The sequence below is a fragment of the Orbicella faveolata genome, unplaced genomic scaffold, assembly GCF_042242905.1.
Source record: "Orbicella faveolata isolate gen_17 unplaced genomic scaffold, um_ofav_v1 contig_12, whole genome shotgun sequence".
NCBI lineage: Eukaryota > Metazoa > Cnidaria > Anthozoa > Scleractinia > Merulinidae > Orbicella > Orbicella faveolata.
The window spans coordinates 10,824,061-10,851,772 of NW_028301539.1; the positions used below are offsets into that span (position 1 = coordinate 10,824,061).

At 39.0% G+C, this 27,712-nt stretch overlaps 4 protein-coding genes across 4 annotated transcripts; all 4 read right to left on the bottom strand.

The window, feature by feature from the left end:
* Window positions 1–4,096: 4,096 nt before the first annotated feature.
* On the bottom strand, window positions 4,097–5,550 carry LOC110061883 (uncharacterized). Its single transcript, XM_020768745.2, has 2 exons — window positions 5,367–5,550; window positions 4,097–4,891 (listed from the first exon to the last, which is right to left on the bottom strand). The coding sequence occupies exons 1-2, from the start codon at window positions 5,446–5,448 to the stop codon at window positions 4,296–4,298; spliced, it is 678 nt and encodes a 225-aa protein (XP_020624404.2). The 5' UTR covers window positions 5,449–5,550; the 3' UTR covers window positions 4,097–4,295.
* Window positions 5,551–8,022: 2,472 nt separating this feature from the next.
* On the bottom strand, window positions 8,023–9,995 carry LOC149116599 (uncharacterized). The gene is made up of 2 exons (XM_089282375.1): window positions 9,792–9,995; window positions 8,023–8,804 (listed from the first exon to the last, which is right to left on the bottom strand). The coding sequence occupies exons 1-2, from the start codon at window positions 9,856–9,858 to the stop codon at window positions 8,377–8,379; spliced, it is 495 nt and encodes a 164-aa protein (XP_089138501.1). The 5' UTR covers window positions 9,859–9,995; the 3' UTR covers window positions 8,023–8,376.
* Window positions 9,996–10,569: 574 nt separating this feature from the next.
* Window positions 10,570–15,069, bottom strand: LOC110061900 (uncharacterized). Its single transcript, XM_020768764.2, has 2 exons — window positions 14,945–15,069; window positions 10,570–12,888 (listed from the first exon to the last, which is right to left on the bottom strand). The coding sequence occupies exons 1-2, from the start codon at window positions 15,024–15,026 to the stop codon at window positions 12,257–12,259; spliced, it is 714 nt and encodes a 237-aa protein (XP_020624423.2). The 5' UTR covers window positions 15,027–15,069; the 3' UTR covers window positions 10,570–12,256.
* An 8,631-nt stretch (window positions 15,070–23,700) lies between these two features.
* Window positions 23,701–27,393, bottom strand: LOC110061901 (uncharacterized). The gene is made up of 3 exons (XM_089282353.1): window positions 27,243–27,393; window positions 26,588–26,698; window positions 23,701–25,930 (listed from the first exon to the last, which is right to left on the bottom strand). Exons 1-3 carry the CDS (start codon window positions 27,322–27,324, stop codon window positions 24,084–24,086), a joined length of 2,040 nt encoding a protein of 679 aa, XP_089138479.1. The 5' UTR covers window positions 27,325–27,393; the 3' UTR covers window positions 23,701–24,083.
* Window positions 27,394–27,712: the final 319 nt, after the last annotated feature.

Consider the following 27,712-nt stretch of genomic DNA (forward strand, 5'->3'; position numbering starts at 1 on the left):
TTATAACATAATCCTTATGCGGTGTTTATAATTGCAGCTTGATTGTAATATTCGAGTCACAGGCAATTTCTGGGCGCGGGAGCTCACACGAGGCACGCTATACAGTGTGTAATTATATCCTTAGCTTGAGGGACTTTGAAACTCACCAGAGGAATGTTGTGAAATTTTCATCTTTTCAAACGGACATTTTAAAAAAATAAACTAACAATTCCATCATCAATATCGTTTACGCAGGAAGTGAGTTGTTGGTCGGAAGGCATGATAAACGTGCAGAAACATATTCGTTGGATCCATATTTAGGTCAATTGTCTGGGTTCAGCGACTTGGTACAAAGGAGAGCCGATTTTTTGAACATCGTTCTCTTTAGCAAGAGACGATCTATTGAAAATCAGCTGGAAATATTTAGACAAGGAAAATAAAGGAGGCAGTCGAATATTTGAACCATCTGGGCTCGGCACAAGTATATCACTTATGTCCAGTCACGAAAGTGACAAATTTGATGAAACTTCGTCCAACTGCGTGAATATTTATTAATTTGACGATCTTTTCAAATTTTAGTCAAATTGTCAAAGCGAAATCAGCTTGGCGGAATTGACGATATATTTCAACTGAATATCAGCGTTTGCATTCTTTTATTGGCGAATTAAGACTGAAACATCTAGAGAGTTCGATTTATTTTAAAACCCTTTGGATACTTGGTGAAGCGGAAAAAAAGAGTGGATTATTCTGTAACGAGACCGTTAGAAAATTCCAAAACGAAGATATTTGAATAAGGTTACGAATTACCTTGTATGATTTAAAACTGATTTAGAACGAAATCCCTCTATTATAACTTGCTTGAATTGTGAATTTAACAAATCGACTGTGGTTTAGTGTTTTCCGACCCGGCTTCTCGACAACGATATGCGTCATCCTAGTGGTCTAGTGGTCAAAATGTTGTTGGACTCACGAGACGCAGCAGATTGTACCCGGTCTTGGACCTTTTAAGATAAATCTTGGCATCTTTGTTTGCTGGGCTTGATAACCATTACCCTCTATTGACAAGGTCGCAGCAGTGAATAGGAGTTCAAGTAAGCTGTTCATTTGTTGCAGTCAGTTTGGGAACAATATTTTAGTAAGACTATTAAATCCTTGTTCCGCCGTCCGCTGTCTGCATCCGCTGTCCCTTTCCCCGCTTTCTAGAGTTCCGTTAATCAGTAGAATTTAACATAAGTAGAAAGTTTTAAATACTCACGATTTGTTTGTTGTTTTTTTTTTGTTGTTGTTTCTGATTTTCTTTTTTCTTTTTTTTTCTTTTTTTTTTTTTTTTTTTTAATAAAAGACGTCTGAAGCCCAGAGTCTGAACCTCTCTTGCCCGTATTAAAACACTTTGAGGACTGTGACTCGCAATTAAAATAGTCCAAATATCTCGGGCTCGCGAGGAAATATGGACCCTGATATTTTAGAAGCGCACAGCATTGATATTTTTAAACATACTTATAGTAGCATATAATTAAGTAAAAAAATATCAAAATGTATCAATAAAACAGAAATCATATAGAAGCAAAGAAGTGAGACGAAAGAAAGAAACAGGAAAAAAGCATAAGGCCTCATACATTTTGTTTTCTTTTGTGAAAATACCCCATCTTAAAAAAAAAAAAAAAAAAAAACATTTCTAAGCGTTTTTTCACAGACGTTTGCCAAAATCTTCAAAGATTTTCGCAGGTTATTATTTCATCTTTGCACTCTATCCTTCATGAATTTAGGGATGTTAACCAGGGGTTTGAGGACTGCTGGGAAGGAGAAGGACGGAGCGTTTGAGGGTCTTACCCTGTAACTCTTACAGCACTAAAGCTATTAAAATGAAACTTGGAGCATTATTTGTAGCGCGTTCAAAAATATTCTTTTGAGGCCCATTCCAAATAACTTTGCCTTGATACATGTATGTTCTACAAATGACGCTATCAATATTCCGACCAGCCACCATCCTGGATTCGCCATATTGGATTTTATGATAAAGTTTCCATATAACGCACGCTCTGATTAGCTGAAAGAGCGTGCTTTATCAGAGAACAGAGCACGGGTTGATGACGGTAAGCTGGCTTTCAAATTTTTGCTTCGGAATTTTGACAAATTTGCCCCAAATCAAACATCCCCTGTGATTCAGACAAACGCAATGAAAACGAGCTATTTGTTTGTAGTAAATATGGCTCACAGAGACCATTGTTAGCAACAGCAGTGTTAAAACTGTACTAAAAATCACTAAAAAAATTTGCTAGATTCCCGCCGACAAAACACGTAGCGAAATAAACAAATTCTCAACCTAAACAGTGCTTCGATAAAAGACATTACATTTGTTACGAAGGCAGAAATTACCGTCGGCTTAAGAAGTAAAACAACGACAGAAAACAACAATTGAAATGTCTCTGTTTATGATGAGAAGCTTTATTTTTGTAAAAATGCTCAATTGCTCAAACAACACTTACATGCAGTGTAGTAACACTCGTTGTCCGGTCATCTCAGCGAAGTGAACCGACGAGTAGTCAGTGCAAAGCTTGCTCTGACATTCTCTTCTGTACTCGGAGTAAAACCAGTGGGAGCCGTTTAGTCTTTCTAACTTTTACGCTAGTTCGGGCAATCTTGCTGCATGCGGCCAGAAGCCGTAAATAACTGTAACTCCTTTCAAATTCAACTCGGCATTTCGCATTTTTATCCGCAAGCTTTGAGCTCCGCGTTTCATAATTTCCATTGGAAAAGTGCACGTTTTCATGGGCCACAATACGGCCGGATTCCTCTGGACTATAAACCTTCACCTGCCTTTAGATCCGTATTTAAAATTAACTTAAAAGCGAACTTTGAAACCATCGTTCTTCTCTCGAAAGCCGCTCAAACTACTCGAAACTGAAGCTTAGCTGAAGTCCAGTTTGTGATTGACAGCTGTCGCTTCGTTAGCCAATCAAATTAATCAATCAAATTCTAACAAGGATTGTGATTGGCTTATTTTAGCGTGCTTTATCAGAGAACAGTGCACGGCTGACGCCACTTTTGCTCGTTTGGAAAATAAAGTTTGGTTTGAAAATTCAGCCAAATGCGTGGGGAAATTGTCGGATTCTTTATCATAAAACAAATAAAGAAGCCTCGACTGTGCTCTGTTCTGTTGTAAAGCACTTAGGAAGCAGTAGAGCACTCAAGAAGTAGGGAAAAACACTCGACTACGTCTCGTGTTTTCCCCTACACTTCTTTCGTGCTCTACCGCTTCCTGCGTGCTTTACAACAGAACAGAGCACAGTCGAGGCTTCTTTATTTGTTAAACATATTTTTCTTATTTAGAAATTAGATTATTAGCTCGATATTTCTATCGCGTGATAGTTGAATAGGGCGCAGCCCGAGCCAGGTATCGCGCATAGAAATCCAGAGCGAATAATCTAATTGTTTTACTACTGATAAATCTTTTAATCATTTAAAAATCCTCTTCACAGATACCTGGAAAACACAAAGAAGCGGTCGTCATTTTGTTAACAAGCGCACTCTACTACGCTACTCACTATCTACAACAGAATAGATAGTGAGCAGCTTAGCCAATCAGAGAACTCCATTCGTCATAGAAGGCTAGTAGCTTTACACTGAAAAACGTTAGCAATCCATCAAAACTGGAAAAAAAATATTCCATCCAATGCAATAAAGGAAGTTAAAAAAATGACTGAAAAAGTTAAAGTTGCTGCAAAGGACTTTTAAATGTTTTCAATAAAAAAAAAAAAAAAAAAAAAAAACTGGTGATGCTGTAAATCTTTCAAAGTTGGTAATCAAGGTCCTCAAAGACTACTTCCTCTTTAAGAGAAACACGGCAAAGTGAAAGTATTGAAAACACTGAGGCTATTCCAAATAGATTCAATTTCACAGTTTCCTGTCTAATACATATAGTAAATGAACAGAGGATGTCTAAAAAACCTGTTCGAGAATAAATCGAATTTGAAAGTGCACGTTCTATTTAAACGCTCATGTAAGTCTTGCTTTGTTGAAGACAGGTAGCATCTGATTTCATTGTTATTCTAGTAATACAGTCCCACATTATACCAAAGTATTACTTATTGATACAAAAACAACGACAGCAACAGCATTTATTTATTGACTATCCATTTTAATAGCTCAGTCTTTTTCCCCATAAATGAAAGCATCATAAATGATAATCCCATTCCCCATTAATGATAGCATCGTGAGTTAAAACTAAAAATACGCCTACGAACGGCTTCAAATAGCGTAACACCTTAACACAACTGTTCAGTTTTCATGGCATATTCCTCCGAATACCCAATGATTTATATAATAGGAATGGTGTTTTGTGCTTGGTAAATAACTACACATATAAGTATACGGGCATAGTCCGTGTTAATAATAGACATGCCTCCAGAGGTGAAGCGAGACTGACTTCCTTTGACTCTGTTGCGAGCCCTATCGTTATCTTCGTCGTCATTGTTTCTCTCTTCCTCCCCGTTCTTTCCTCTCTTCTTTGTCTTCCATTTGTCTTGATCATCATCGTGGAAGTTTTCGACATTATCTTCCATTCTGTTGCCATAGTCATCCCCATAATTTCCTTTGCCTCTCCTTTTGGCTCCCCAGTCATTATCATGGCCGTCATCTCCCCAGTCGTCATCACGATCGTCGTTCCTTCTGTCGCTGAAGTCATCGTTGTCTTCTTTCCCTCTGCTGTAGTCGTCGTTGTCGTCAAATCGTCTGTTACTGTAGTCATCATCGTCGTCGTTGCTTTTGGTGTTGTAGTCATCTCTGTCATCGTTCCCTCTGTTGCTGTAGTTATCGCTCTGGTCGTTTTGGTCACTGCTTTCCCTATCCATGTCATCGCCATCGGACGGGCTATCATCGTGCTCATCCCCCTCGTGACGAACTCTACCATCATCTGGTGTATACAAAGTTACCGTAGGAACTCTCGTTTTATTCAAAATTAAAATCATTCACTTTTGTAGAGTTAAACTGGACGTTCAAGAAATAAAAATATCATATTTTCTCGTACTAGAAACATGAAGCAAGTGTGCCACTCCGGTAAATTTCTCGAGAATATTTGCGTCAAAGACAAGACTAAATGAGTTTCTTGCCATCTTATAGTCCCTAAAAGTACAAATGGGACCAAGTTAATGCGATATGATCACATGAACTGGCCGGTTAACCTACAACTAAGATTCTTAGTGCGTATAATCAACATTTAACGCGGTGAAGTTCAATGATTAACACGAAAATTAAGCCAGACAGTAAACGGAACTAGGGTTAAGATCTTAAATAAACAAACGGGCAAATGCCAGCGATGTATCTATATGATTATGATCTAACACGATTTGGACTGATAATTAAACAGAGCACCAATGAAAGATTCTTACCATCTGGCACTGGCGAAGGGCTGACCCAACTTGGTGCCAACAGAGCCGCAATGAAGAGGAAGAGTAAGCCTTTGGATTCCATATTGTCAAGTTGATCAACGTAAAACACACGCTGTATTCGATTGAGTGAAGATTTCACTTGCTACTTTGGCAATTTATACTGTTGCACTGGCATAGGTAAGATTTAAGATCAATATACTGCTGTGCATTTGATGGGAGTATCTAATCGGTCTTTTCAGTTTTGAGCGAAAGTTGTGATATTAGGAAGAGAAAACATTTTTAATTTTAGAAACAATGACATCAAATCAGGGGAAAAAAGATGGCTTAACATGCAAATAAATCTTATCCCTCTCAAAAATTTCTGTTTTCTTTTAGGACCACAATATCTAGTGGGATTAACAGTGTTGTGTCGAATTTGAACGTTGTTGCCATGGTGTTCAATTTTTACTCTCATCTCGGTTTTAATGCGATTAAACCCACGCAGAATAATGAATCATTACCAGAATTTTCCCGCTAACTATAGCTATTGCATAGGAAACGTTCATAATTACCTTGCATACAAAGAAGACCCTAGCACACTATTTCAGAGGTCTGTTTTTCACAGTTGTAGGCAAAACCAAGTTTATTGAAATAGGCCATATTCGTATTCTCGGTTTTAGACTGGAACTAGCTTGCAATGGAGGCTCCTGAGAGGGAATATCATAAAAAAAGAGATAAATGTGATTTGCATTTAAAAAGACTCCCTGCGTTACCCTCAGTTGCAGGCTAGTTCCAGTCAAATACCAGAATACCAATATGACCTATTGTAACATAAATAATCTACCCTGGTTTATAGAAGATTATCTCCGCATTGGTCTTGTTTTCAACGCTTTGTCGACAGGGATTAAGAATTTTGTATAAGAAACTATATTTAACTTGAAGGATTCTTGACGTCAACTCATGTGCGACTCACAAATTATCCAACATCAGTCCACTTAAAGGCAATTAAACGTACAAGCAATGTAAATATAAGGTTAACAGCTTACTTAATGCGTACAAGGGGATCAAACAGAATTGTAATCATTATGCTTGCCGTTCCTAATGTAAGGACGTTCGCGGGAAAATTTTCCAACATTGATTTTTTTTTCTGAGACTTTTACCACTGTAAGATGCTGAGTTAGTTATGTCAGAAATGTAAAAAAATGCCGGGTCATCCGACCTCGTTTTGGACGGAACATGCTCGGAGGAACACCTTTAATCTGAAACAATCGGGCTTCGATAGCAAGTAAGGCCACAGTGTCTGTAAGCCCAAAATTATAGCAATTAGATCTTTGAAGAGAAATGTTCTCTGCCATATATTTTTTAAGTGGACCTATTAAGTGAATTTAGTCAACTGGTGAGGTTCTTTAAAGAACAAGTTCGCATTCAGCGACCGTAGGTTCACGCGCCTTGCAGCCGCAAGGTGGCAGGATTCGATGTCCCGTGGACAGAAATATTGAATTTTTCTTAACTTCCCACCTTGATTTTTTGTTCATTTTTGGCCAATGCGGAGATAATTGTAAATAAAATCTGTTTCTGGAAAGAAAAGTAGGGGTCACCGTACGTCCAAGATCGTTAAATCCACGCAAAGTTATAACAATGGCCATCTGCCCTATCATTGTTCATTTCAGTACTTAGCGCGCGCGCTCGATTCATGACGTGGCGTGTGAATTTGCGTGCGCAGTAAGGATGTGCAGAAACAGTTAGCGCAAACGTCCTAAAGAGAAAACGACGTTGTGGGAGCACGAACCAAAGAAAGACACCTTTTTCGACTTCTCCCAAACTTTCACGAGTGTTTCTATATCACAATAGAAACACGGAGAAAATGTTTTGAATTTGTTTTAGAAAATACCGGGAGATAAAGAAGAGATACTCAAAAGTTTATTCCGATATTCAAAATGTTTTTAGGAAACGCTTCCTTGTAAGATCTTTTCTAAGTACCAGAAAAAAAAAAAATGAACAAAATGGACGTATGCAACCCAGATGTCATTCCGCTTTTTCTTCACGGATATTCTAAGAAAAATTCTGATGAATAGTATCTCATTCGGATGGGGGAAGAAGCACATTTCTCGTAACTTCGTGCGATGGAGTTATGCTCTACCCCTATGAACAACTTAACTTAAAAACAGAACACAGTACAGCATAATTATCTTCAAGATACGCAACACCCTTCAGTTTAAGGTGTTCATAATAATTAGTCGAAGGAATTCCATTCTAATTTAGCCAAGCCTGCGGACGCAGAAGTATTTCCGTTTGTCGCTTGCTTTCGCAGGCTAGCCAACTTTTTAACCTCAAAGAAGAGAGAGAGCCTCGAACCTTCGAGCAAGCGTTTTGCAAACAACTACAACTAGATATTTCATGAATGATTCAAGGTATAAAATAAAGCACCTATGTCGCAAGATTGTATTGGCCCGCTCAGTGTATTGACCTGTTCGAAATTTTGCCTTGGACTGTAGAATAGTAATGTAGTTTCTTGCTTTAATCTAAAAAAAGGAAGTTTTGTACAATGTAAATTCTGCAAAACTTTCTTTCTCTAGTTTTTTCTTTCAAGGAAATTCGTATTTTGCATATTTTGGAGACAATCAATACGTAACTTTCTAGAATTTACACCCATCAATATATAACAATGTGAAGAATGTCAAGCCAGGTACCTTTTCTTTTAATATTCGTTTGACGAAACCCGTTTTTTAATAAAAATAAGATTTAAAAGGACCATCAGTCTTATAAGTCTAAATGTTTGGAACAGCTGCATTTTAAAGCTAAGTTATAAACACGATACAAAAGCATTTCCAGGGTCCAACGAAACAGATAATAAAGTATCGCATACCTATTTAACTTTAATATTTTGAGCATTTAAAATATATTTTCACGCTCTTATCATGTCATCTACGCTGTTAGATTCAGAGTATATGTTAAAACAAATATGCTATGCTGGTGGCAGAAGTGGGACAGGAAGATTCGCCTATTATTATCAAGAATCGAGATATAACTTCTAAATTATGCTAGATATAAAGCATACGATTAAACACAAACATATCGAATGAAATGTTTCGATGGATGTAAATCCGCTGGCTGAATTGAAGAGCATTAATCTTTCAAGGCCCTGGTCAGCTGAAAGATCGGCATCGTTGTTGATGTCATCGTCCGAAGCACTACCACTATCATCATCATCGCCACTATCATTGTCGCCACTATCATCGTCGTCATCATCATCGTCGTCGTCATCATCATCTTCATCATCGCCGTCATCGTCATCATCACCGCCATCGTCATCATCGTCGTCATCGTCATCGTCACTATCGTTGCCGTCATCATCATCATCGTCGTCATCGTCGCCATCGTCATCATCGTCGTCACCATCTTCGTCATCGTCATCATCGTCGTCGTCGTCGTCATCTTCGTCGTCGTCGTCATCTTCGTCTTCAAACATGCACATAAAAAATCAGACTAACAGAAAACTTGGAGGAGAAGAGAGTTTTGGATTTGCTTGAAAGGAGGGGTGCAATTTGGATTAAATAAGCACAAGTAAATTTTCAAAGACTTAAAAAGATCGCGCTAGCCTGTAGAACGAGAGCAATATGTGCTCATTTATTCCGAATTACAAGAGAAAAATCATCTTATAACTTGGAATAATATACAGGTAATTGAATTTCAACTTTCCGTACTCAACTTCAATTTTCTGTATTGTAAAAAATGATGAAACGGGACATTGTTAGTTGACAAATTGAACGGAAATCTGCCTAGCGCTTTGATTACTTTGCCGCATCGCAAAAAGCAACACAGAATATTATCTTGTTTTCAAAAATTCAAATGAGGGATTCAATTCGCTGTGGTTGAACTTCTATTCTGACGGTCTAAACTATTTGTTACCAGTAAAAGAGCAATTTTGCTCGCTTTGCTTACCCCTTGTAACTTTGCTTAACTTTCCCTGATTCTAGAAAATATCAATTTTCTCTTCCAATATCGTGCCAGGCACGTGCGACGAGTTGCTGTTTGTCATGAAACTGATTGTCACTTCGTGTTACAGTGTATAGCTTTCCTTCATTTAAAGGTTTAGTTTAGTGGCGAATTTGATTCCATTCGTAAATACATTAAGCTAGTAGGTACTTGTCTACACAGACAAAGTTACCTGTTGCAGTAATGGCCAATATGGGTACGTGTTAAATAAAAAAAACAAAAAAAACAAAAAAAAAAAACAGGCAACCAATTAATCCGCCAAGTTCCGTTTTGATTACCCAAAAAAACAGTGGAAAAAAACCGTTGCTGCCCTACGTCCTTCTCAACTTGACTGCTGTTTGTTGTATTGAGACAAATTTTGCCCTCGGTCTTGGGCCTCGGTTGTACCGTAATGACCGCAGCCAAAGTTTTCGATTATAAATTAGAAATAGCAAATAGCATGTCTCTTACCAGGAATACCCCAGAGAGGTTTCAACAAAGCCAAAAGACAGAGTAACGCCAAAAATTTAGAGGCCATTTCTCCTTCTTCTCGGAACTCTACAGGTCTTGCGTGCTAGGTGGGGTGCTCAATTTCTACCTCACAAGTTAACGACTGATCTAGAAGACACAAACATGTTACTCATATCGATCGCGGCATTGACTGATGTTTAATCTTTGATATGGGTAAAAAACACTCCAATTTTAGAAACACTTAAAAAAGATCCAATAGCTGAAAATAAAGAACAACGAGAGAAACGCTTTACTATTTACGTGAGTCGTAAAGTTACACAAGTTCTTCTTATTCCGTATTTATTTACCCTGAGCGGGGATGGTTTCGCTCAATATAATATTGTACCGTAGTCAGTGCTTGTGCGTGTTACCAAAGTGCTATATTTTAATCTGAAGTCAATAAAATGCACCGGAAAAGAACAGGGGCCTGTAATCACGTTACAGTAGGTTCCCACATTGACGATTTGCAAACCTAATTGTCGTTTTCCCCTTAAAGATAAGACTCAGATGAAGGCACATATTTCACACACCATCAAAAGTCTCTCGTCGGAAAAATCTTGAAAAACACAATTTTGGAGCAGCGAGTGCTTTTGCAAATTACTGACGATGTGTTTGATGTAGTCTTTCGTACCGGTTGATCGGAAATGTTGAAACGCTCTGTAACACTGAACCATTTCTTTATGTGTTCTTATTCTTTATGACTTCCATCAAAGACACGATAGCCAGAAACCGAAACAGGTTTACTGGTATTGAAACTACATTAACTTTATTGTCACTAATGTTTGTATTTGTCAAGTACAATATGAAGGCCACTCATCACAACCTCTCCGTAACCGTGTCAAAGCAGCTTATAAGACGATTCTAAACTAAAATTCATGAGCAATGCAAACCGTTAGAAACCATAGTATGCTAACCTCATTGCATGGGTGTCGATCGGTATATGATATTTGACAACAAAGCAAATGATACACAAGGAATTCAGCGACCGGAAATACTGATCTATGAGCAATAATACAATAAAAACACTTTACCTCGTTCCCTTTTTGTATTTCTTGTGTCGCCGTCAAGGTTTTAGGCCACTGGCTTTAGTGAGAATATCACGAGCTTCAGCTACTGTGTTTTCTTCACACAGGAGATTATCAAGATGCTTCACTATATTCTTTTTAGGAGAAAATAGTTTATAACCTTGAACAAAAAAGTTCGTTGAAACGGCTACACTAAAAATAAAAAAGGCTGCACCCGGGTAGAATACAGCTAGGTTCAATAATGCCGAAAGTGGCAAGTTATGTTCTGCAAAAAAAGCAGAAAGCTTAACGTTTTCTTTTTTTTTTTTTTTTTTCGAATTAAAAGAATTCAAAAACAAGCAATCAACAGCAATGACAAGCAATTTTTTGTTCATTACTATAAACGTAAGCCTGGCAGCTAAATGTAAAAGAAACCCGAAAAATCACACCTTTTAAGCCAATATTGCTTTTATCTCTTTTAATACAGCTTATCATAGATTTTCTCAGCGTCCAAAAAAAGAAACAGAAATGCTTGAAGTGACAGACACCCTTCAAGGTACAATTCATAACTAAAGGTTTAATGCCTTTTCACAATAGATCATTTTCGTATTCTCCGTATCGGACTGGAACTAGCTTGAAGCTGAGGGTAATGTGCGGGGAGTGTTTGCAAATGTAAATAACATTAATCTCTTTTTAATGATATTCCTCCGCGCAAGCCTCCATTACAAGCTAGTGCTAGTCCAACACCGAGAACACGAATATGGTCTAATCAGTTGATGGTACATTAATGATACACACATGTACAGTGTATCGGATTGTAGAAACAAGAAAAACGGACAACTCTGATTACTGGATAATCATGTGTCTCTACTGCCATTATCCTGCTTTAATAGAGCCCATCTTCTTATTAGATAAGCTACGGGTACACAAAATATCCCAATTATGCGTGTGTGCGATTGTCAATTAATGGCCAGCTGTAAATGTAACTGTTGTCTATCATGGGGATTTTAACGTCATATTCTTAATTTTGGGGTGTTAATTGTTTCTTATATTAACTTGAGTGCAATACTACTTTTTTATTCTGCTTGCGGTCGCGGGCAAAGCATTAGTGCATTTGTATTGGTATTTAATAAAGTCTGTTTTTTTTATCAACTTACACTTTTTCCTTTTATCTTTTTCTTATTGTCAAGCGCTTTATACATTAGCCTCTGGCTCGGATATGGTAGGCAACCTTATCACACGTTTGAATTAATAAATTGATTGATTGATTGATTGATTGATTGACTGACTGATTGACAACAAGCTTGAAATACAATGTTGAAGCCCCAATAATACATGCCTGGAGAAAACGGTAAGAAGTAATGCTTTATCTTGCCCTTTAGAATTGAAACAATTTATGACCAGTATTGAAGCAAACCAGCTCTAAATCACATTGAATAGCAAGCATGGAATTATATACAAACAGATGGAACCAAATTTCCCGTTAAATAGTGACCCGCCAGACGAGGACAAGCTCTCCTCGTCGAATTCTTTTTTTTCTGCTTCTTCAGGAAAATCACTTGCATCTGTAGCATCGCTGGGATATGCATCATCAGGGGCATCTGTAGCACCAAAAATAATCCTAGGATCCCTTAAATCTTTAGCAACAATAGCTTTTCCTCCAACACGAACATTCGGAACCATGAAGCCAGCCCCTGGAACAGGGTGATTTGCGGTAGCAAAGGGATCTTCATCATCACTACCCTTCGCAATGACCCCAGCAACTCCATTACCCAGAAAAACAACAGCATGACCTGCCTCTTCGGCATCTTCGTCACCTCCAACACCTCCAGCATTACGAATGTTAGACCCTAAAATTACAGGGGCACTGGCTTCTGCAGCATCATCGACATCTTCCGCGCCACTAGCTTCTCCACCACTCTCTTCTGTCTCGCCAAAGTCAACTGGCTCAGCACTGGCATCTTCCACGCCACTGGCATCTTCGCGTGCGGCAATGGAAAGTGCACGATCTCGTGAATCTGCTGCATAAATAGTATGTCCAGCATTTTCGGCATCTATAGCACCGACAAGAATTGAAAATTAAAAAGTCAAAACATTTTAGGCACATTTTGGAGAGACTTAGATTATAGTTTAGACTATTTAACGCCCAACATCCGGCAGAGTGTTTAGCCCATCGCTTAAGGTTACTTCCCACCTTCACGAGTGTGAAGCCTGGAACGAGTTCAAGAGCCCACAGATGGATGGGCTGAACAAAATGACAGAAGAGAAGGAGCACAAAATTCGAGACTTCCCAGTCTTTCAGATATAGCCACACCAAAGGAAATAATGGCAATATGTAATGATCCATCCTTCACGCGCGCCAGTTTCAATTAAATCCGATACGATTAAAACACAATTTAAGCAAGTTTTTTTTTTTTCAGGAAGTGTCAGGAGCCGCTAAGGCGTGAGACGACCAAGGGTTCTTCCATTGAATTTATCGGCTATCGGATGCCGCCACACGAGCAAAATGGCTGCACAGTCTTATTCACAAGGCATCGATCAACAAAAGAGTGTCGGGCTTTTTCGATATTCTGATTGGTTGTCTAGATATCCAAATCTAAAGCAGGAGTGGCTAAAAATATACAAGTCGTGTTGCGCAAATGGACGCCCCGGGAAAAATATGTTAATTAAATATCAAAATTTCCCGACGCACATGTCATTATCCCTGGAATGTTCAAGATAAATTTGACGAAAATTCGTCAAATCTGCTTACCCTATAAATTCACTCAAAGTGGAGGTATTCCTCTTAAAATCAAATGCGAGATTTTAACTCGTAAAGATTGTAACAACTCGCGCTATGCCAGGAGATTGTCTCGCCTTATGAAACCGCAAACCAATGGAACAACAGCACCTCCTAGCGTCAATGACAATGGATCATGATTTTCCGGGAAAAGCATCGCATTGCAACACGTTTTCTATCTCGCTGTCGCATTGAAGAGAAAGACACAAAAACGGGCAAAGTAGCCAAAGGTAAAAGAAAAAATGCGCGATATAGACAATATCAAATAACATGAAATACGGTTTCGCCCATTTAGCGATTATGACATCTTCCTGGCTTATTAACTTAATTTGAAAATACCTTTTTTCTAGATAACTCGGCCGCTTTTTGAGATTTTTAATATTTTCCTTTTGTAAACTTAAGATAAAATGACTTACTTAAATTTGTCAAGGAAAAGAATAAACGATTTTTTGTGCCCTTGAAGGTGGGAAGTAACCTTAAAGATTTGGAAACGTGAAACAGTTAGACTATTTGATTGACGTTGCACTTTTTGGACAGAATACGGAAAGCTTTTCAGCGTCGTTTGCATTGGTGGATACTGATCTCTTTGATAACATAACATTAGAGTTAGTGGGTAACCCTGTTGCAGAACAACTCTTTATTGGATTTATTTTAAGGCCGCATTTAACAGCTGCAACTCAAGCTGTCAATAAAGTTGACATTTACTTGTGATAATACATTGTTCGTGGCTAGTCTTACGCAGCTCGTTTCATCCCGGCCAAGGGACTCATCAGAGACCTTTCTGCTTGGCAACCTCTTTGGGAATCGCGCCTTAAGTCCCGTTCGCTAATAAAATGATGACAGTAATCTCCCCTTATATCGCATAAGGATTCCCGATCGCACAAATTCACGAGTGAAAATTGACAATAAAGTTGACAGTTACTTGTGAAAATACATTGTTCGTGGCTAGTCTCAAGGCTAGTGCCTGGTCTAAATCAGTTCAAAGTGTATCGTTAACATAATTGTGACAGCGTATTCCGTTTTCCTTGGTTTACCTGTATCGACGAAAAAAACTGCAACAACAGGGTCGGAATTTTAGCGCATGCGAACGAAAATTGCTCCAAATTAGTTTGCGCTCTACGAATTCTTCGTGTATTTTTTGGAAAAGTTTGATCTCCTTAGGAATCCATGAGATAATAAATTAGTAGCATTCTGGGGTCAACTGCTTAAGAAAGAAATTGTATAAATCTTTCAATTCTGAAAGAGAGACTACGCTTCTCTTAATTCCACAAGTAAATGAATCCAAAACGGCAGAAAAAGAAAAATTGTTTCAAAACACACTCATGCCTTACCATCATTTCTTGGGAAAGAAACACCCCAGAGAGTTCTCAACAAAGCTACAAAACAAAGGAAAAGCAAACTCTTCGGTGCCATTTCTCTTTTGTTCTTTGACTCTGTCTCTGCAGGTCACATTTGCCCAATAATGTGTTCGTTTTTCACATTTTAATTAAACTACTTATCAGGTAGATCAGGAATGTGCTTTTTTTTTTAATTGTTGATTATCGGTTGAAAGTTATATTACGCGAAGAGATCGCTTTAATTTTAGAAACAGTATTAGGCCAGGGTAAGTTAAAGAGGACTTGGCCAAATCAACTTCATTAAAGGTTATATTAGAATTTCATTTAGTGAGTACAATTGCAATTCTGTCTCAATTTCGAATGTTCCATGCCGCTCAAATAATATTGCGTTAATTAAATCCGAAAGTTTCCCTCATGAATATTCCTTTTTACTATTATTCCCGAATCGTCTTTGTTTTCATAGAAACCGTCATTCATGCAAACATTTTATTGAATTCAATATAGAAAACGCAGTCGAGAAAAGCGGCCACATGCACGTAACATCATTTCAGTACAAGTTCAAGTTATCGCATGCAGCCTACATGATGAAAACGACTGAATTTACTGCTGAACGTTTCTTTTCTTACAAGTTCACGACTCGATTTTAAATAGTCATAAGGTAAATAACCCTTAATAGGAATTTTATATATTGGATTATATACAGTCACACTTGAATTCCTATTGACTTGTATTCATGCACGGTAAACAACTTTGACATAATAATACCTTAGATGCTAAAATGTGAATTGTGAGTCACGTGTAAAGCAGCGGACAATGTCAGTTTTAAGGTGAAATTTATTATCAAAATGTAAACAATGAACTACGGTACATGTAAAAAGTTGATTGCTTTCTTGAAACAAACTGTAGTACAGGTTCCTTTTTAATCGCTTTTTTGGCACTGCGGAGCAAATACATGCAGATAACATACATATTTACGTTTCCTTGTTGTTCACCATTACCCCCTAATTATAACTCTTTATCAAGTGATGTTGCAGTATTGTTATCACACAAATGCTCAATCATTGGTAAACAGATTGTAGTCCTCAAAAGCCCATTTTATGTTATCTAATTGTGATAAGATCCAATATTTTACAAGGCTCAAACAAATTATGTAGGTACAGAAAGATTTAGAGACACTTCAAAATTTCAAAATTTTTCAAGGCTTAAAGGTGTCTCTGAACCCTATCTACATTTTGAATAAAAAATTGCAAAAAAATTGTATTTTAACTTGCTTATCGCAAATGGATGGTAAACAATGGGTTTCACCGAGCCGTTTTTTAATTAATATCTTCTTAAAGCTACAGTAAAACGGACGTTGTGTTAACGGTTTGTATCTTTGCTATGGAAACCTACTACCACAACTTGTTCAGCAATGATTGGGCATTTGTGTCGGATAATAACATTGCAACATCAGTTGACAAATAGTTGTGGTATAACTGCTGGTAAGTGTTGGAAACTGTCGTTAGCCACCCTAACTAGACTAGGAAAACTTTCGCACAAGTGTACATCTGTGGGCAAATTTGAGGAAAAGTTGGGAACACACTTTTCAAGATGAAAATTATGCACTGAACACGAAAATCCTGTTTACCAAGCTTGGTTCTGCCATTTTAACCTTCAAATCAGCTATTTAATTATACATAATTAAGACATGAAATCGAGGCTATATTTTCTATCACGTCACAACACACGGTAAAACTCTTTAAATATCAACAAAATGCAGCGGGTGAGAAGCGCAGTATGTTTATAAAATACTCTGTCGGTATTACATGGTAATCACGACATTTTCTGTTCACGTGACTCGAAAACGAGGCTAAAAGCTATTTCCTGATTCAGTTAAGGACGGTGCCTACTAAATACAACGGTTTTTGCGCCAGGTTAAGACCATGCGGAAAACGAAGGTCTTTGCCAGGGCTATCGGAATCCACAAAGAAAAATTGGGGTAGCCACGCATTTTTTCGAGATAATTAGCCTTGAATCTCAACAAAAATGCTGACATCAGCATTTTTCTGAAAAAAGAAGGAAATGATATTTCTTCACAGATTTCTTTCGAATTCACCTTTGCATACAGAAAAGCAAACACATTTTTAAATATCTTAAAACTTCATGGTAAATGGTAACGTAAAAACCATTCTGGTGTTTTTTTAAAAACAAAATCGTTGCAACAGCGCTTTTGGCGTCTGTGACAGCCTTTCTCTGGTTCAGCCAAAATACAGTCTAGATACCTTTTGCTCATACCCAGAAAGTAATCACGTGTTGAATTGACTTGCCACTTCCATTTCATAACATCAAATGTAGGGGTAACCACGCGTTTTTTTTTAAAGTTATTGATCCTTTTTCAAAACTTTTACGATGCCCTTTACATTTTTTTCCTATCTCCTCCCCAGCAAGTAAACCATTTGCATATCTCGCACTTGTTTTGCGCGCGCACTACGCCATCTGAACGTAGATGTTTAAAGTTGGATTTCAGTATAATTTTCGACAGATAACAGCTAGTTTTTCAGCTGGACGACGTTGACAGTTAGTGGCTAGTGATATGCTGCTTTTCTGGTGTTCCTGGTTTAAGTGCAGGTTTATTACACTTGATTTGGTCACACGTGTACCGTCGAGTACTTGGTAGCGTAGTTGATTGTGTCATTGTCAATCCCAGCGCAATCGTGGCGCTCAATCATGCCTTGCGTGATGCACAGAACGTGTGCGAACTAACAAAAGTGGGCACCGTCCTTAAGTGAGAAGGAGGAGATTCACATAAGTTTTCGTAGCAAGGAAAAGCAGCTGCAACCTACAATTTCTTTCATTAGAGAGTTTAAGCATCACGTTTAGGGCAGAGGGCAAACGGCAAAGATTACCTCTGATTTTTTCATTCTCTTCTTGTAATCCTTAAATAAATCACACAAAAATCGACAAATGTCTTCTACTGTTCACCGCAAATAAAAATATTTTCATTCTACTGTACAGACAGCTGAAGACAGACAGCAAAAGTTTCAATTTTGCCGTTTGACGTAACGTCATGCTTAATCTCTCTATTTACAAATACAGTAGTACACATGGATGAGTTGGAAGGCATCTTAAAATCCATAAAAGATTCTGGCTAAGTGAGTTTGGAACCTAGTCTGAACATCCTAAAAACAATCTCAATGCCATGAAAATCCTTCAGATAGCAGAGAAATACAGACGCTCGGCAGTAGAAGCAGGACATTCTTGATATTTGATATTCGTCCTATAGAAGCAGAGACCAAATTTCAGATCACCTCTTTGAATAGAACTATTTTAAAAAACATGCTAAACAATTTAACAGTACTGTTCCATTTACTGCCCTTGGGTTTCAATAGCGTCATCATTAGCAACATCTTGGCAGCGGTCGTATTTAGTACTTCTGCATTTACATGCTCCAGAGCATGGTAATCCTACATTTCGGCAGCTACACTTCATTGTTTTGCTTCCTGAATTGCAGCCACAGTTTACCATCTCCTCACAGGTTTCAGGTAGGGGGGCAAGAGACATTAGCTTGGGTACGAGCTTGTCATTCAGTCTTAACCAGCCCATAGTCTCTGGAATTGGAAGGGTAGGGTTTGTCAGGTGGGCTTGTTTCCATATTATTGCTTGGAAGTGAGCCCTTCTAATATGCAATCACGCTTCATCACTCGTCGGGTGAAGAGCTTCAAGTGACCGACATCTGGAAAACAACGTTGCGCGTGCTTCATTGCTCTCAGCATCAGCAACATTACATATTCTGTAGAGGAAGTTCTCAGCACACGTCATTGTCAAGTCATCCAGGTCACCATTTCCTAGGTTTCTCAGCAGCATGTGGTGTTCTGTGAACTTCTTCCACGATGTTTTCTTGCTATGGCCAGCAAAGTAGGAGACAGTGTTGCATCCTGTTATCACACGAAATGAGAGAATGGGTTCTACTGTTCACGAATCTTGTGGATTGGCAGATACTTAGGCTTCTTTGATGTCCTAGCTCTCACCCACAACTGCTTGCAGCTCATTTTGTCCAGGTGTGAAAATAAAAGGAGGAAAACATCAGTGTCTTGCCATGAGACGACAAGGAATTCTGCATCTGAGTGTACACAGTGTAGAATCATTCAAGTCTCCGCCTCTTCATGGAAATCTTTAAGGGCTCTGATATCAATGTTCGGGCAGGAACACTTGACTGCATCTCCCTCTTCGAATCCACCACCAGCAATGACGATCTTATTGACTGGGGCCCCCGCAAAAAGTTTATCTGATAAGAAAAGTGCTAGATCTGCCTTGTTTTAATCGAGGGCCACGAATTTGGACCAGAGCTTGGGTAGCAGTACCGAGCCATCTTCAATAATTGTCGCATGGCCTAGAAAATGCTTCTTTCTAGTTGCGTACTTGATCGACGTTTCCCTTATCGGTCAAATGTCGTCTATTTGATCAAAGTCCTTTCCAGAGGCAAGAACAGCTTTCACAAATTTATCAATCTGAAGATCTTCCTAGCACTATTACCAGTGCTTAACCATTTACTATCAGCGTCGATCTCCCTGCGATTGGCGTGACCCGAGGACGTTCCATACCACTACTCAAAAGTTCCATCATCACCGATTTATTTCCAGTGCGCAGCTGACTACTGGCATCGAAAATGGCAAGGTGAACTGCCATTGGTTCATGGCTGAGGATTTGAGGCAAATCTACTTCTCTACCAACATAGCTGTAATGATGCGCTAAAGAGCGTTTCTGTCGCCTTTGATGGCCGCACACTTTCCAGCATCTTTCTTTTTGAACTCATAAAGGGTTGAAAATGTGGGAGCCCTATTTTTAGGCAGAGGGTCCCGGAGCTTCTTATGATGCCGATCTTCTCTCGGCGCCTTAACTCTATCCTTCACAAAGGTGATCAGCTCCTCCTGGCCAAAACTGTTTGCTTTAGGTAGAGACTCTTCTATCTGTGTCGTTGCCACGTCTTTGGTGACCATGTTCTGCAACCTTTCAGGGATCGCTGCTTTGTTTGTTGACGTTGAGAATATTCGCTTGACGTAGCAAAGCGATAACTTTCTTCTCATCGGAATTATCCTGCAGTTTCCTCGACGGGTTGGACTCGTTGCATGTGATCTGATATCGTTGGCAACATGAAACATCTTCCTTGTTAATACAGCAATATGTGCCCGGAGGTTATATGACAGTGTCCATCTACACCGCGCTGCTGTCGCTATCCTTGTTATGCCAACTATCCCACCACCTCTCTTTCCAGTATCATTGAGCCACTCCTGACCTTGATCCAGATCTACGTGATTAAATTGTCGAGAAGAACCTTTTACAACCCAGTTGCCCTTGTCAAACTCGGTTTTTACCTCTACTGGAAGCTGTTTCATTTGCGCAAATTACACAGCACCCCATCGAGTGTAATTGGTGTGATCATAACGATGGAAAAATGGTAGCATCTTTTGAAAGGCATACAGATGTAGGTCACAAATTCCCTCTCTCTGCCTCTTTTTTTGACTCCTCGCATATATAATACATTCACCGAATGAAACAGGGGGAGCAGATCGTTTTAAACTCCTCCGTTCTTCCATTATTTATAACCATCTCTCAGCACAACCCGAAATGGAGCTCTTCGAGTTAACTAGCTCAACTTAGCAGCCAGGTAATTTTACTAACACTGGGACCGCTGCGCAGGAGAAAACGTTTTACCAATTGAAACTTTTCAATGAAGTTAGATTCCTTGAATGAAAATGTCTAACTCTTTGACGCCCAAGTAGCCATAAACGGCCACTTAATTGTCGTGCTCTTTGTACCACTTGTGACGTCATCAACTTAAATGCCACTAGATATTATTGATAAGTAGATGGTAGTAATAAGCTAGGACTTTCCCTACAATGGTTAGGTATAGATATCGACGACATTCCGACGTCGCAAATCGAAAAACAACGTTATCAGTTTTGGTGCAAAAACGGTGGTAAAATGGTGCAATATGCCTATGATTGATCAAGGTCCATTTCTAGGCTTCGTCCATAATTAACATCCAACTTTTCACGGCAGCCAGAAAGAACAAGCAACGCAAAAGGTAGCCAGAGTAAAAGCGCGAGAAAAAAAAGAAAGGAAAGGGGCAACAAACAAAATTGAGAACGGTTAATGGCAAAAAAGTCCAAATTTTGGCTTATGCGCATGCCCAGAATTGAAATATTGCTCAATTTTGTATGCAATCATGGAAAAATCTCTCCTTTTGGTAAAAAAAAAAAGCCTTCGTAGCAAAAGTTAGGCTTAATTTAACGTCATGGCAGCCAAAAAACCTGACTAAACGGTTAAAAACGGTATTTTTTGGCGAAAGTTTGGTATTCAAAGGGTTAATTCTCAATCGGAACTTTGCAAGGTTTCTCTTTTCGAACTCCAAGTGCCTTTATTTTTCAAATTCAATTTGATTCATTTGCAAATTGACAATTTTCCTACACGCATAGCTGAATTACGTTTTCGATCAGAGTCAAAGCTTAAAGCATACGAATAGGTTTGTCTGTGTGTTTAAAATTGCCGCTTTCATTTTATCGCGTGCCATTTAACAATTAGATTTTGAGCTCGAGATTTTTATGAGGTGATAGTTGATGAGGCCGAAGGCCGAATCAACTATCGCCTCATAGAAATCGAGAGCGAATAATCTAATTGTTTTAGTAGAATTCTAACTTAAATTAACGCAAATAATGGTTTCCAAATATTTTTAAATATTATTGAACTTTGGCGCTTTAACAGAATCGCACGGCTAAACAAGATGGTGTTGTCTACAGGATTCCCTGTGAGTGCGGCAAAGTCTACATCGGGGAAACAGGGGGATCTATGCAGGAGAGGATCAAAGAACACGACAAAGATCTACGACTCGCCCGTACCCAGACCTCCGCCGTTTCTGAGCACACCTACGAGACCGGCCACTATCCTATCTGGAATGAGGTTAAGTTTATGGATCGAGATCCTCACTGGTACACACGTAGGGTCAAGGAACCTATTCACATAAGACTTCACCCTAATAACATCAACAGGGATAGTGGAATTGAAATTCCTGAAGCATGGATGCCCACGATCAAAATACACAACAACAGGAGAACGGTACAAAAGCGGACCACTGAGGGAACAGCTACTGGCCGGAACAATGGAACAATAGAAGGATCGAAATGCGCCAATTACAGGCGACCTTTGTGATATAAATGATACCGTGCAATCAGTCGACCTTATTGCTTGAAGAAGGCTAGCAGTAAGCAGTCGAAACGTCGCGATCTACATCTCAAGTGACTACATCGTGAGACAAACGATAATACACTTTATTAATAATAAAAAATCTACATCTATTCCTTGAAGTGGACATATCTTCGCGGTTGCAGTCTGCATAAATGACCTCTGGAGATGAAATAATTTCAACATAACATGTCTAACTTAAGCATCCACTCTCAATTTGTGCTTTTTCCTAGAGAAATATTTATAGTAAGCCGATTTAGTAACACATTTGGATTCAAAACTAACTTATTTATTTGGGTCAGTTATTTAAAGCTGCAATTTTCACGGTTAAAAACTAAAAATCAGGCCTGGTAAACATTTGTTTCCTGTTCAGCGCATAATGCTCATCTAAAAAAGTGTGTTTACCAACTTTTCCTCGAGTTTTCCGACAGACGTTTCAAATAACAGGCTTTCTTGTAATTTGCCCCAGTCTAAACAGTGTAAAACCCGCACATAATCGGGAAAGTAAAGTTTAAGATGGTGCACAGCAGTTTTAAGCCCCCCCCCTTTTTTTGATGCATGAATGTAACCATTCTTATTCACCTTATGCTGTAGTAAAAGCCTTATCTTTTTTAAACAAGTTATGCTCATTTTCATATTTTGTAATCATCGTTCTTGTTGCAAGAGGAACGACTTAGCGATGAACTTGAAGGTGATCAAAATAAGTTTAATATGCCGTAACAAATTTGAAAAGCAGAAGTTTCGAGCGTTAGTCTATAGTTAATCTCTTATATCGTCTAGCTATAAAACTCTTCGTGTAAAACCAGAAAAAAAAATTCTGCAATTCCCTTTTTCCGCCTTTTCATAACGGGGTACTCCGCCTTTCGGGGATTTAAAGAAATAGATTTTATTTGCCACCAAATAAAAGCGTTGATGGCTTCTACCCACGCCCCTGGTGGGAGTACTGGGAGTACTGAAAGGCCGAACTAAATGGGGACGGGGTCACCAAGCACAAACTTAATTGAGCAATAATCGCAAGACCATCACAAGACAATCTTGTGACTTCGATGACAATGGCGAATTTATTTGTAATAGTCACGAGTTTCACTGGAAAATAACTTAGCCTCCCTTTCAGCGATCGGTAGAAGACGTGGCATGTTTCTCGAGTTCGTCCTTTTTGTCTCCAGACCTGACACACTCAGCAAGTTCGACCCTCCTCCTCCCTTCCTCCACCTCATTTATATTATGTATTTGTGATATAGGTACTTCTCCTTTTTTCTCCTGCCCTCACCTTTGCAAGAGCTTAACAAATAATAATTCGTTCATATTGTATTTTATATTAGTTTTAATCAATAAATCGGCCATTCTGCGTGGCCAAAATTTATCCTAACAACGACTTGTCTGGTTTCGATTTCTTTAAGCGCTCTAGCAGAAAAAGCTCGACTGTTGACCTAGAAAATTTGACATAGGTGCAGCTTCATAGTTATAATTTTGGAAACAAGGGAAGAAGACATAAAAATGCATTTCACACCCGCGAAACATCAGGACAAAAATTGTGGGCTATGAACACGCACACGTTTTATTTAGCTTCATCTGCGAGTGCAACGAATGTTTTTCGCCATAAGATAAACAATATAAATTATCAAATAATACAATAGAGTAAAATATTTATTTACAAAACCGTTCATATCATGCAAAAATATGCCGTCAAGAAAAATGACTACAATTCTTTTTACCTGGACTTAAATCGATATTCTTCTTATCTCTCTTAATGAAGCAGAGAAAATTCAATTTGTTCAATAATTTAAATACATGAGCTATTTTCTTTCAGTCTGCTTTTTACTCAGTTAATGATAAATGTGTCAATTAAATTTCGCACAGCGAAATTTCGTTTTTTCAAGGCCGGTATTGAGAACAATAGGAACCGTGAAGACGACTAGTAAAATATGCTTGAAAGTAAGCATACAATTGCACTGAGACATAGAGAAACTAATGTTCCCCCTAATGTAAGTCCGCCAGACGAAAACAACTGGTCCATCTCGAGACCTTGTAGTCTGTCTTTTTCTACATCGTCGATTGCATTTTCAAATTCCTCAACTACTTTCTCAGAGTCTTTGTCATCAAAGTCTTCCACATATGTGTCGTCACCGTCCATGTCTGCAGTATTATCTCCGCCACTTTCATCGCCGTCCTCGCCGCTCTCTTCATTTTCATCTTCACTATCTTCTTCCGACTCCTCGCCACTTTCATCACTATCGCCATTGTCATTTTTATCGTCATTCTCTTCATGGGACTCTTCGCCGCTTTCATCGTTATTTCCGTCACTGTTGTCATCTCCCGAATCCTCGTCATTATCTCCATCATCTTCAGTCTCGCTGTCATCTCCATCACTACTATCATCATCAGGTTCATCGTCATTTCCATCACCACCATCATCTCTAGACTCACCACTTTCATCGTCATCTTCATCACTGTTGTCAACACCAGGCTCATCGCCATCTCCATCACTGTTCTCATCACCAGGCTCATCGACATCTCCATCACCGCTGTCATCACCAGGCTCATCGTTATCCTCGCCACCGTCATCATCACCGGGCTCATCGTCATCTCCATCAACGCTGTCATCATCAGGCTCATTGTCATCTCCATCACCGCTGTCATCATCAGGCTCGTCGTCATCTCCATCAATGCTATCATCATCAGGCTCATCGTTATTCTCACCACCGTCATCATCACCGGGCTCATCGTCATCTCCATCACCGCCATCATCGTCAGGCTCATCGTCATCTCCATCACCGCTGTCATCATCAAGCTCATCGTCATCTCCATCAACGCTGTCATCATCAGGCTCATTGTCATCTCCATCACCGCTGTCATCATCAGGCTCGTCGTCATCTCCATCACCGCTATCATCATCAGGCTCATCGTTATTCTCACCACCGTCATCATCACCGGACTCATCGTCATCTCCATCACCGCTGTCATCATCAGGCTCATCGTCATCTCCATCAACGCTGTCATCATCAGGCTCATTGTCATCTCCATCAACGCTGTCATCATCAGGCTCATTGTCATCTCCATCACCGCTGTCATCATCAGGCTCCTCGTCATCTCCATCACCGCTATCATCATCAGGCTCATCGTTATCTTCGTCATCGTCATCATCACCAGTCTCGTCGTCATCTCCATCACCGCTATCATCATCAAGCTCATCGTCATCTCCATCAGCGCTGTCATCATCAGGCTCATCGCCATCGCCATCACCACTGTCTTCATCAGGTTTATCGTTATTTTCACCACCGTCATCATCTCCAGACTCCTCACCACTTTCATCTCCATCTCCATCGCCGCTGTCATCTCCAGAATCATCGCTATTGTCAACATCGTCGTCATCTCCAGAGTCCTCATTGCTTTCACCTTCTTCACCATCACCACTGTCATCATTAGGCTCCTCTTTATTTTCATCATCGTCATCATCTCCAGAATCGCCACCACTGTCATCGTCATTTTCATCACTACTGTCATCTCCAGGCTCATCGCCTTTCTCGTCATCGTCATCATCTCCAGACTCGTCACCACTTTCATCTCCATCTGCATCACCAGGCTCATCATTATTTTTATCACCGTCATCATCTCCAGGCTCCTCGCCACTCTCAACGTCATTTTCATCGTCGCTGTTATCCGCAGACTCTTCGCCTCTTTCATCTTCATCTCCATCACCGCTGTCATCTCCGGTGTCTTCACTAGTTTCGTCATCCTCAATTACCTTGTCATTTGCATTATCTGAATATGAAATAGTGCCAATTTACTCGCAGAAATATGGAATCGCATTTAAATAGCTCATGCAGTTAATAACTTAATATTTTGATTCCCGAAGATCCAATGGAATGTCTTTGTGGATTCGGGTAGAGTATAGCGTTGACTGTTTTCGCTTTGGATCTGTACAAAACAATTAACCACAGTCCGCCCCAAAACTTGACGATTTTCATATATTAAGCGTAATTGGAAATATCTTAGGCTACTTAACGATCTAGGTAAAATAAGTAAATGCTAGAAATTTTATTCAATTCAATTATACTGCCCTACGGATGGAAAATGTTTTGTGCGGTTAGGAAACTTTCTTTTAGTAGTTGTTCAAAATATGCTATCAAAATATCAAAAGTGTAAAAAGAATGGATGGGGAAGGTATATAATATTTTATCTGGATTGAAAACCTCGCATCGAAGAGTCAGTGGCAAATTTAAGTAACCGCCCTAGAATATTGGCACCAAAGGAGTTACTACGTGGAGTAGAAACATGCTATATCGAAAACATTTTTTTGCAGGCAGGGGTTTTTCGGCTCCAATCCTTATTGATATTTTTGTTTTTGTCTCGGAGAAATCGGCAACAGCTTTAACTCATGACACTAAAAGATAAAACCAGTCAGTTTGAATATCTCACCATCAACGTCGTCTCCACTTTCATCTTCTACACTTTCCTCCTCGGTACTTCCGTCATCACTGCCACTTCCACCACTTTCATCTTCGCCACTGCCACTTTCGTCCATGACATCTTTGAAAAATAAAACGTTTAGTGGTGTCAAAGTTGAACCGGAATAGTGAATTGTGCAAGGCGTTTTGATCTAGGACATTTGAATAATGCGGCAACGTTGAAGTTAACTTATACGGCCATAGTGAAAACAATATCTTAAAACTTTACTCTTAGCAATCAAGTCAGCTCTTATTTAAACTAACGAAAATTATGGCCAACCAAATTTGGAAGTGAAAGTTGTTTCAAACGCTAGTCAGTTAACAAAATCTAAACTATCAATAAAGTGATTGTACTAATAACTTGTGAGGAAAGAAATAATGCGGTATTTAAGTCATAATCCTGTTGTATATATTCATTTCATTTCAAACAAAATATATTTAAATCTATCAAAGAAATACGTTAAGCTCAGCTACGACATGAGGCACACTCTGTTTTCTTTAATAAATTTTGTTCACTTCCAAAATAATCACATGCCAGTCTCAAATCAAGCTCACGTTTTCAACTTGTAGTCAGAAACTGAAATTTAAAGGATACAAAAGAAATAATACATATGTTAACATCTTACCATTTTGCATAGGTAAAGGTAAACTCCAGAGTGGTGTGAACAAAGCCACAAGACAAAGAATAAGCAAGACTTTGGAGGCCATAAATATATCTTCTGCTCTTCAATGTTCCCTGTGCAAGTCTACCTGGTTAATGATTTCGTACGCGTTTACATTAGCGCTTATATGCTTCTTGAGTTAGAGGCAAAATGCTGATATTTCTCTGGTACTTGAGATATTGCAATGTTTGTTAAAGAAGGCGGAGGCATATTGTCAAACATTAAAGCAGAAGAGAATCTAAGATATCGCGAAACTGATTTAGAAACACTTAGACCGCATTTACTAAGAAAAGAAATAAAAAAAGTCAATACCTTGGGTTAATTGTGACGCAGCTCCCTAATCTCAAATATAGTAAAACTTGACGAAAATCAAAGTTGTTTCCTTGGCAAGACGTTTTCCCAATATTCGCCTCCTCTTTATTGTTTCCATAGCA

What these genes read in the sequence shown, in the direction of transcription:
- LOC110061901 (XM_089282353.1), bottom strand. Translation starts at nt 27,324, where the DNA reads ATGGCCTCCAAAGTCTTGCTTATTCTTTGTCTTGTGGCTTTGTTCACA. An exon ending in ACCTTTACCTATGCAAAATG is followed by an intron (nt 26,699 to 27,242) that starts GTAAGATGTTAA and finishes TATTTTTCAAAG; the next exon opens with ATGTCATGGACGAAAGTGGC. An exon ending in AAGTGGAGACGACGTTGATG is followed by an intron (nt 25,931 to 26,587) that starts GTGAGATATTCA and finishes TTTCATATTCAG; the next exon opens with ATAATGCAAATGACAAGGTA.
- LOC110061883 (XM_020768745.2), bottom strand. Translation starts at nt 5,448, where the DNA reads ATGGAATCCAAAGGCTTACTCTTCCTCTTCATTGCGGCTCTGTTGGCA. An exon ending in CCCTTCGCCAGTGCCAGATG is followed by an intron (nt 4,892 to 5,366) that starts GTAAGAATCTTT and finishes TGTATACACCAG; the next exon opens with ATGATGGTAGAGTTCGTCAC.
- LOC110061900 (XM_020768764.2), bottom strand. Translation starts at nt 15,026, where the DNA reads ATGGCACCGAAGAGTTTGCTTTTCCTTTGTTTTGTAGCTTTGTTGAGA. An exon ending in TTCTTTCCCAAGAAATGATG is followed by an intron (nt 12,889 to 14,944) that starts GTAAGGCATGAG and finishes TCGGTGCTATAG; the next exon opens with ATGCCGAAAATGCTGGACAT.
- LOC149116599 (XM_089282375.1), bottom strand. Translation starts at nt 9,858, where the DNA reads ATGGCCTCTAAATTTTTGGCGTTACTCTGTCTTTTGGCTTTGTTGAAA. An exon ending in ACCTCTCTGGGGTATTCCTG is followed by an intron (nt 8,805 to 9,791) that starts GTAAGAGACATG and finishes GCATGTTTGAAG; the next exon opens with ACGAAGATGACGACGACGAC.